Here is a 10575-nt window from a genome sequence, read left to right on the forward strand (position 1 = left end):
TGGGCAGGGAGTCTGTGGAGGAAGATCACCTTCAAAATGTTTGTCAGCTGCTCTAGAGACAGGAGCCCTATGCACTGGGTGCTGGCACCCAACTCCACAGCAGTAAGACAACTGGCATGAGCCACAGGGAAAAGCCAAGCTATTTCCACGGGGTGGTGGCTGAGGGCTACCCAGGACAGAGGCTGCCTCTTCAAAACTACAAAGGTCTCAACGGGCAGGCAGAGGGAGCAGAGTGAACTGACATGGAATGCAGGGAACCCACCCACATGCAGGGAACAGGCTAGCACGGGCCTGCCCTGTGGGGCTGGTGTTGGCGTCTCATGTCCCCATGTGGGACAGTGAACGTGGTCCTAGGGAATACACACTGGGGTCTCAGGGGAGCAGGAGCCCCTGCAGCCACAGCTCTCCAAAGGTGCACAGAAAGACTAAACACACATGTCTGCCTGTGTGTGGAGAGAGATGGAACGGGATAAGGGGAATATGGGAACTCGTGGTACTATACATGCAACTCTTCTATGATTAAGACTATTTTAAAATAAATTATTTCTAAAATGCAACGGTCAAGGAGATGTGTGAGATGTTCCTGGAAGACGAGCGCGAAGCGGAGGCCCAAGTGTGGGAGGGCTCTCACCAGCCTGGTAGTCGTAGAGGGCGATGGCCGTGATGCCCAGGTCGTTCTCGTACTCATCGTAGGTGTTCTCCTCTGAAAACAAACACGAAGATCAGAACAATGGCCCGAGCCTAGAAACAGACCGACTCACTTTCTGTTTTCAGACACTTCCTCAAATGTGTGGGGGGTGGGTATGAAGTTAGGATTATGCTTTAATGTGAGAGTCAAGCTCTAATCTGGAAGGTATCGGGGTTGTAGAACACAAAACACCTTCCAGAAACAGAGGAAAAGAACTCTAGCTTTTATGGGCAAATTAAAATGGAATCCCATGGGGCCAGCAGGTGGTGTGGTGGTTAAGGTGCTCGATACTCCCACGTGGCCAACCACAGTTCGAGTTTTGGGCCTGGTGGCTTGCTTTCTCACCCCCTGCTCTCTTACCCCCACCCCATTCTCTCTGATCAAATGAAAATAAATGAGTAAATAAAATTAAATAATTATTTAAAAAGTAATAAAATAAAATGGAATCCCAGCTCTGACCCTACCCAGTGAACATAGTTTTCTTTTTTTAATTGCTAAAAGAGCATGTGAGCTCACAAGAGAGAGAAATAGAGAGAGAGGGAGGGAAGGAGAAAACAACTCCCAATGGGGCATGATCATGCCACAATCCCTTCTCCTCCATTTTTCTATCCTGTTGGGATTTGGGACACATACATGCCTGGAGTGTATTTCAAGCTGCCAGAGCTGAGATTCGAACCACAGTCAGCCATATGGGACCAGCTCCCTTAACCAGTAACCTATGGGACCAGCCTAATTTTTTTAAGAGAAAGATTTTTGCTATAGGACACGTGCGCTCACCAGAGAGACAGAGACACAGAAATTGAGAAATCACCCTCAGGGAGGATGTCCATGCTGTAATCCCTCTCCTCCATTCTCCTCTCGGGATCCCGGGCACACACACACACGTGCCTGGTGTGAGCTTTAAGGTGCCAGGTCTGGGAATCAAATTGCAGTTAAGTAGTGGGACCTGATGACTTGCTTTCTCATTTTCCCTCTCTCTCTCAGGTCCAGGTGGAGTGGGACTTTGTCAGCAAGCTGCCCCCCTCCCCTGGGAAGGAGCCTAGAGTACGGCCCCAGTACCTGCTGGGTAGTGGCCCGGGGCCTCTGTGGTCTCGTAGACAGCTTCTGGGGTGTAGGCCAGGCCCTGCTGGCTGCTGTCCTCTCGGTAGTCGGTGGCCTCCACACTGTACACAGGCTCCGGCTCACTCGCAGTACCTTGGTAGCTCGGCTCTGCCTTGAACGGCACTGCGTCCTAGAGAAGGGGCAGACAAACACTTGGTGGGCCTGGGCTGGCTTCTAAACAGCAGCAGCTCCCCTGCCACAGTCATCAGGAACACAAACCTGGCCAGGGCTGAGAAAACAGACACAGGACAGGAGAGCACTACACACGCACGCTCGCTCTCTTGCTCTCACATGAACACGCACGTGCACACTCACGCACACACATACCCTCCACGTCTAAGAGGGGCCGAGAAGGAAGGGAGAACTGAAAAGCAGCAGCCACTGAAGTAGAGCTGCGGGGAGCAATGTCTCAGCACCGAGGAAGGACATATCCTGGGACAGTGGTCAGTGTCAGACTCAGCACCAGTGAGAGCAACAGAGGTCACACACGTCTGACGACCACAGTGAGGTGGCAACCAGGCTGCAGAGGTCAGGAAGGACAAGCCTCACCCCAGATCCTAGTGTGGATAGCCTGGGGGTGGGACCTGTAAGTGTCTCCCCCATAGTGCTCAGGAGTGCTGCCCACCCCCAGGGCTGCAGACCACCCCCTTCAGGTAGCTGCAGAGCAGAGCGGTGTCCTCAATGCCCGCTTGGGTCATCTATACACAGAAGACACCTGGCCTTTGGCAGCTCGGAGTCATTTGTAAACCAAACACAACCACCAACCTCATAGACAGGGCTTGAAGGCGGCCTCTCCTCAGCCGGCTGAGGAGTGGGGGAAGCGGGGGGCGTCTGCTTTTTGGCTCTGGCTTGTTCCTACAATTGAAACACAAATAGCAATGAGAACGCCAAGTCAGTCCAGATCGCGACATCTGCCTGGTGGCCTTAGGACTGCAGCAGATTGCACCGGGCTCTTGATAAGCCATCAGACGGAAGGACAGCAAACACAAGTACCTTGTCAGCACTGCAGGGTCTGAAGGGCACATGTATGTCAAGTAAGGTCCCAGTCAGTCAAGCACACTCCAGAAAGAGGACCCTGGCGACCCCTAGCACTACTGCTGCTGCCATAAGCTACAGAGTTATCTACCTGTGCAGCCAGCAGAGCGACAGCACTGTCAGCAAGATGCAAGTCCCTGTCTCAGCCGTTTCCGATGAAGATGATCTGGGTGGGTTTAAGACTCAGTTGATGCTGTAATGGGCTAAGACTTTTAAAGACCTTGAAACAGGGTGAGTGTACTTTGCGTGTGGGATGAACACAAATTTTTAGGGGCCAGAGGGTAGATGTGGTAGACAGATTGATGGCTCCCCAAAGCTGCTGACATCCCAATGTCCAGATCCTACAGATGTAACCTTACAGGGGGAAAGGGACTGGTAGTTGTGAAGTTACGGTATCCGCAACAGAGATTATTCTGCATTATCTGGGCGGGCCGAGTGAAACCACAAAGTCCTGGTAAGACGAGGCAAGCATAATAGGGTAGAAGAGGTAGTGATGAAAGCAGAGGCCAGAGTGATGCAAAGCAGCAGCCACAAGCTAAGGAACACAGGCAGCCTCTAGAAGCAGGAAAAGGAAGGGAACAGGCTCCTAGAGCCTGCAGAAGGAACACAGCCCTGTCAACTGCTCTCAGGATGTCTGACCTCCAGAACTGCAAGATAATAAAAGTGTGCTGTTGTGAGACACTGAGTCTGTATCATTTGATAAGAGCTGCGACAGGAAACTAATACCGACAGCCTGCGTGTTACTATGGAGGAAGCTGAGGCCCAAGGAAGGTCAGGCCGCATGCCCAGGGACACATGGCAGGTCTAAAGGCCATCGGTCCACTCCAAACTCTCTCCCTCCTCTCCTGCTACAGGCTGCCTCTTCCTAACAGGGATGCAGGGACAATAGTACCACTGTCTTATCTTACTGAAAAGAAAACCATCCCTGGCTCTTGAGATCTAAGGCCCAGGCCTTGGCACCTGTGTGGCCTGGCCTGGCCGGCACTATGAAGGCCAGTGTAAATTTGTCATCGGAATCACCCACAGGTCAAACACCTGGGTGCCAATGTCATACATGTTTGCAGAGGGGCAGGCCTGGGCTGACAGGAGAGGCATGAGCTTCCAGATAGACTGGGCCTGCCAGAAAAGCAGGGCCCTGGCTGTGAATTATACCTGCTCCCTTCACACTCCCTGCTGCTTCCCAAATCCTGTTCTCCATGTCTAGTCACCCTGCTAGTGGCCACATGCCTATCACCTCACTTCAGGTGCTCACAACCCAGAGGGTGTTGGTACGGGTTGTGCCATGCAGGCTTAGGGTCATGCTTAGGGAAGAAGCAGGTGAGAAGGGGATAGGAGGGCCATAAACAGCAAGATGCTAAACAAGCACACAACACCATTTTCTTCCCAAGCAATCAAATTATTCTGCCTCTTTTGGATGCTGATGGGACTCAGACAGCAGGGCTTAAAATTCTAAGTCATAAAATGACAAAGGCATGAATTATTTAAAAAGACAGTAAGATACTGGGAAGACAAAAGAAAAGCCTTGCAGTATGTGTATATTTGTGCGTTCTGCAACAACGAAAAACTAACTCACAGGCATCTTACTAAAAACAGTGAAGAGACATCTCTTAGAAGTTTCTAGACATGACCACAGAGGCTTGCAGGAAGCACCACTGCTGGGGAGGCTGGAGGCCACAGGGAAGCAGTGGGTTTGGTTCCAAGTCCATCTGAACACAGCAAGTGCAGTTATGATAAGAGTCATGATAAATAAAGTCTTTCTATCTCCATTTATAAATTAAAACATGAAGTTGCAGAAACAAGGAATGACCTGCTGCTGGTGCTCAGGCTGCAGGTGATCAAGCAGGGACTAGAGCTCTCAGACACTCAGTATGTCTAGGGAAGCTTCAGGGAGGAGAAAGTCCTTGTCCCCTGTCCACCTCCTCCAGGGAAAACACAGCAGCATCGGAACTACAGGCAAGAGAGCGGTCAGTCTAGGCCACAGAAATAAGGCTGGAGAAGAAAGCAGACCTGTGTCTGTACAGCAAATCCCTTCCACACTCTCAACCTTCTACTCAAGAAAAGAGTGGGCTTCAGAGGGTGATGAGTGAGAAGAGAATCTCAGAAAAACATCTTGGACTGGAGGTCTGTGGAAGAAGAGGTCAACAGAACACAAAGACAAGTCCATTGACAAATCTCAGCTAGCGGGCAGAGCACGCTGGCGGATTACTCCAGGGCTAAATCAGAAAGCCTGGGTTTGAGCTGGTCAATTCCCGGCACCTTGTAGTCAAAAGATTTTATGTATCTATACCTGAACATGCATATAAAAATAAGTGTATGTACCTATGTACATATGTTTATGTATACATGGGGGGGGCACTGAAAGTTCCTTAGAGGATAGTCTTAAATGTGAATTAAGATGTTGTCTATTGAGGGGTAAGCAGGTGGTGTGGTGGTTAAGGCACTGGACTCCCACATGGACAACCACAGTTTGAGTCTTGGACCCGGTGGCTTGCTTTCTCACTTTCTCTCTCTCTCTCTCTCACACACACACACAAATACTTGTACCCTAAGAGATTTTTGCACATGTACTCACTAGAGACACAGAGAGACAGAAAGTGAGAAATGACCCCCGGGGGTGATGGCCATGTTGTAATTCCTTCTCCTCCATCCTCCTCTCAGGATTTTTGGCACATACACATATGTACCCAGTATGAGTTTCAAGCTGCTAGGTCCAGACCTTGAATAGCAATCGACCATGTGGGAGTCCAACACCTTAACCACTATGTCATCTGCTGGCCCCACACCCTGTAGCAAATTCACAAATAATAATAATGATAAAATTAAATACATATTTTTTAAATATTTAACTTTATTTATTATTTATTTATTTTTAACCAGAGAAGAACAGAGCGAGAGAGAGAGAGGGAAAGTGAAAAAGCAAGCCACTAGGTCCGGACTCAAACCATGGTCAGCCAGGTGGGAGTCCAGTGCCCTTAACCACCTGCCAGCCCTCATGGTTTTGTTTGTTTTTTAATGTCATCTATTGAAAACCTTCTGGATACCAGGAAAAGCTTATGATAAGTCCAACCCATGGTCCAAGAGCCCCCTCGCTCAGCACATGCTGCCAGGTCAAGAGCACACTGGAGGGCTGGCTTCTTTTTACTCACTTCCAGTTTCCTTCTGGCCTCCTCCTGCTCCTGCCTTTCCTTAGCCATCCTCTGTGCTCTCTCAGCCTCTGCCTTCCGCCGGTCCTCCTGTTCTTTCTCCTTGGCGAGGTTTTCAAAGTTGGCTCTGATGTTACTTGTTTTGCTGGTCACTAGAGGAAGCAGAAGTACATCTGACCCCAAAACCCCTTCCATGGACCAAAGCTCTGCACCACGTACAGCTACCCCAGTAACCAGTCATCCCCACTGAGAAGGGCAGCATTTCTCCAGCTGTTGGCTCAGCCTTCCCACTCACCCACCCAGAGCGGCCCTCGGTGCCTGTGGCTGGGCGTGCACGTTCAGCAGCTGATGACCATACGCCCTGGAGCTGCGCAGCTTTAAACTAGACATAATACACTCTACCGCCGCACACTCGCGATTAAAAAGCAAGGCTTGAGAACGTCTATTCCTTGATAAGGCAGTAAGCTATTATTTTCAATAACTCTCAGCCCTGAGCATACAGCTTTTGATACTCTGAAATGAAATAGGAAAGACACTCCAGGCTCGACCACTGCGTATGAAAGTTGGAGGACTGCTCCAAGGAACGACATCCTGCAACTGAGCTGCAGTGTGAGCTGTTTGTTTAGGGAACACCATTTTACCCGGAAATAACAACTGGCAGCTATGGTGATGCAGATTTGGGTATGTGACAGACATGTCTCCAAAGTGAACAAACTGAATCTATCATGTCAAGAAAAATGACTGCGGTATTTGTTGCTCATGAGAAAACTCAAGCTTTCAAACAAAAGTCAGAAATTTAGGAAATCTGTAGCTGCCACCAGCTATGACAACTTATACTTAAAGACTATGCTGACAAGATGGATGATGATAACAAATGCAGTTTGTGCATGTGTGTGCTGAAAAATGAAAGGTATCACCCTCTGGAGGATGAGCACAACCTGGAGAGCTGCTATTTTCTGAAGGACCAACATACATACAATGTACAAAATCGCACCAGCCTCCCAGAGTACAGGAACAACACCGCCTGACAGATCTGGGTTCAGCACTGCAGAACACACACAGGGATCCAAAAAGCTATTACAACACCGTCCCCTCTCCCAAGTGCATATCTAGATGAGGCCAAATTTTCTTTATAAACAATGTAACTTAATTGCAACAGATGAAATGCAGAAGCAGCTATGAGAATTCAGCCATCTTCTACATATTAAAGAGATTTACAAAAACGAAGAACAATGCCACTCTTGCTTCCTTTTGCTTTTAAAAAAACAAGTAGCTGTTTTTCATGAGAAGTACTACATCAGCATGTAATTGCTTCACAGTTAAATGAGTGTTAAACTTACTCCTATTTTCATTGTTTTTTAATTGCTAGATGGCATGTGCACTGACCAGACACAGAGAGAGAGGGGGAGAGAGAAAGGGAGAAACCACCGTGCTAATTGGGCTTGGTCACGAAGCAATCCCTTTCCCATTTCTCTACTGAGATTTGGGACACCCTCGCACATGCACCTGGCATGTTATTTCAAGCCATGGGGTGAAGGGAGATATTCAAACAGAAGTCGGTCATGTGGGATCTAGCTCCCTTAACCACTAGGCTATAGAGCCAGTCCCCATTTTCATTTCCAATACAGTAGATATCAACCAATACATCAACAAAAACTCTTGTGCGGCCCTCAATAATTTTCGTGTCTTAGGACACAGAATTTGAGAACTGCAGAGACAGGGCACCTGGAATAAACCAGTGGTGACTCTCTGCATTCTAGTTTGAGTTAAGCACTTCTTATGCTTATTCTGTCTCCCCCTCAGGGCATGGCCTGGGTCTGATCCCGCCATGTGCCCAGCAGACAATCCAAAGGACAGATTTCAAGCTGCTGTCAAGAGCTCATGAGTAAGGAGCAGAATAAGGACAGCTACTCTTGTTCGTGCACAAATGTCACAACCTTCCTCCTCTCACAGGCTCAGGGAGGAGCAGACATGTATGAGCTGCCCCCAGGACCCAGTCCCTAGCAGTTAGGACCCCACAATGCCAGGGCTACAACGCGCTGTGTCTGCGAGGTGCCTCTTGGCCTCTGCAGGAGCGAACAGTGTCTGCACCAAAACAGCCATCTATCTCTTCTCAAAACACGCAGCCAAGCCACGCTCTCCAATGCTCCCTGCTCTTCGCCGGCACCCAGTCTGCTCCCACCTCTACTGCGCCAACAGTCCTTTTCACCTCAGTGCCGTCCTGGGAAGACAATACAGTCCTCCAAGGGGTCTGCCACAACTCACCAGCTTCAACAGGGACAGTCTTCTGGTAAACAGAGGACACCTTCGCAACGTCTTCAAAGGTTGATGCATTCTGTGGAGACAGGAAAAGGAAGTCAGGAAGGCACGTTTCTCTCCCCTCTGTGCCTGACACGAGTGTCTAAAACCTTCCTCAGATCTTCCAGAAGACTCAACCAGACAACCTTAAGCTTCCATTCCCACCTCTCTGATCCGCAAATTAACTGAGGCAGGAAAGCCATTAGCATACACATTTGCTGGTGACCACAAATCAGTGTCAGAGAAAAAAAATTCTGCACAGCACCCCCACCTGTTCATTCATAAATGGACTTTATGTTCTACCTCAAGCCTTTTCCAAGCTTCCCTTGTCACTGAGAGATCTGGAGAGCTGTGGGAGACATCCCTGGGACACATGCAAGCCCCTCTTGGCCCAATCCTCATTTCCCAAGAAGCATAATTACGCCTTTCCGTTGTAGGGGTCTCTACTGTCTGACGAAACGCACAGCACTGCCGAGCCACTGGAATGCTGACTCGGCCACAGACGGACATGGCTCTTGGAAACAATGGCTGTTCTGCAGCTTCATCAGGAGTTTCACTACTTCTGATACAAACACTTGGGGCTCGGAATGCTCACGGCCTTCCTGACATATCAAACCATAAGGAAGTGGGTCCACAGGGGAGTGCAACCAAAGCTCATCCAGTTAACACCCGAAGCTAACGGAAGTCCACGCCGCCCCTCAGGTCCAGGTGCAGGCAGTTCCGGGTGCTGTGACCACCTTCGGGATACCTGCATGGAGCTCTGGCACAACACTGAGGGCTGGCCCTGCCCCATCCCTCCCTCACCCTCCCAAAAGCAGTCCTCCGTCTATAGGACAGTAGCACTCAGAGGAGCTGACAGCCCATCGGGGACAGACTCCCAGCTTGGCCAGAGCAGCCATCATTGTTTGTTCCTCCAGCAACCTTGCAATACACCGGAGCATTTGCCCCCAAGATCAAGGCTATCACCCACCTCAACAGCAACCTGGGTGACTCCTGTCTAATCTCTAACCTTGACTGCTTTGGATACCCTGACCAAATTCTGTCCCTCTTCCCAGATGTGTTGACCCTTAAAACCACCATGTCTGGCATCTGGCCTGCCCTGTGGCCTCAGGCTGAGGAGGGAGGTCAGTGCCCTCTCGATTCTTCCTATTTTTTCCTGTCGCCCCCATCTGCTTATGCAGCCGAGCCTCTTCCTTATTGCTCAGAGGCGTTTGTCCACATCAGCCAGAGGATTCTGCTGTCCTTGCTCCACACCTCTCCACTGGCCGACCAAGTCACCTCTCGTGCTGTGGCTGCCACACCACCCACCGTCCTGCACCTCCTCGTGGTAAGGGCCCACTTACTAACCAGACCTCCTGCCTCCCCGGCCTGTACCCACCTTCCTTGGCCTCCTCTACTCAGGCCCTACCCATTTTACCCTCCCTCCCTGCTGCCCAGTCAGGCTCCAGGGCCCACCCCATCTGGTTTGGCCTTGGAGGACCCTCCCCCTCTTCTTCTTTAGTGTGACACAGGCTGGAGCCGTGACCAACTTTAGGTTATCAGAGGGCTGAGTCCTGCTGGCAGCACTCACTGGTCCCCAGCAGCCACAGGAGCCCACGCAGACCCAAGTCCTCAGCAACTCCACCTCACTCCCAGGGAAGAGCTTCACATCACCTCTCACAACACACTGGGACCCTAGGCTGTTACCTCACCTTTCTAAGTCTCGGGCTCCTCATTGATACAATACACCGAGAAGGAGACCCACAATGCCTTGCTCAAGGCATAAGCTAACACCGAGGGCAGCACTGCAACGCTTCCTTCCCAGGCTGTGGGCAGGGCAGTGGTCACCGTCATTGCCACCCGTGTGACCACAGACGCTAACACAGGAACTTCTCAGCTTCCGGCCACAGTTAATAGCTCAGACTCACCCAACCATTAGCTCCTTCCCTTCTTCCATCCTCAGTCAGCCCTTCCCTAGGGCTCTCAGTAGCCAGATCCTTTGGGTGCCCTGCTACCACACCAGGCCCCTGCCCAGTCTCCCTGGGGCACCCCACCATTGCCCTGCTCCTCCCTGCCAGCCCTGGGAGCCCCATCCTAAGCAGCCTTACCCACATCTATTCCTCCCAAGCTTGCCAGCTCAGATGGTGCCACCATCCACTGGGGTCCCTGACTCCCCTCTCCTCTGAACTCCTGAAGCCAAACATCCAGCCCTGCCGCATTCAGCCAAGCTCCTCTGATGTTAGATGCTTCTCACGGCCATTCCCCAGCCCAAGCCACCACCAGCACACCTTGCTTAGACTGTAGGGTGCAGTGGCAGGCCCGCCCCCCCCC

At 50.7% G+C, this 10575-nt stretch overlaps 1 protein-coding gene across 4 annotated transcripts in view; it reads right to left on the reverse strand.

The window, feature by feature from the left end:
• The window catches only part of CTTN (cortactin), a 40475-nt gene that overhangs the window by 2055 nt on the left and 27845 nt on the right, over nucleotides 1-10575 (reverse strand). For all 4 annotated transcript variants that reach the window (XM_006171231.3, XM_006171230.3, XM_006171228.3 and 1 more), the window contains 5 exons: nucleotides 8233-8302; nucleotides 5971-6119; nucleotides 2555-2644; nucleotides 1748-1919; nucleotides 632-703 (listed from right to left, as the gene is read on the reverse strand). In XM_006171231.3, the coding sequence (XP_006171293.1) occupies nucleotides 632-703; nucleotides 1748-1919; nucleotides 2555-2644; nucleotides 5971-6119; nucleotides 8233-8302 (553 nt within the window). The remainder of the gene's footprint in view (nucleotides 1-631; nucleotides 704-1747; nucleotides 1920-2554; nucleotides 2645-5970; nucleotides 6120-8232; nucleotides 8303-10575) is intronic.

The sequence above is a fragment of the Tupaia chinensis genome, unplaced genomic scaffold (assembly GCF_000334495.1).
Source record: "Tupaia chinensis unplaced genomic scaffold, TupChi_1.0 Scaffold149501_1, whole genome shotgun sequence".
Lineage (NCBI taxonomy): Eukaryota > Metazoa > Chordata > Mammalia > Scandentia > Tupaiidae > Tupaia > Tupaia belangeri.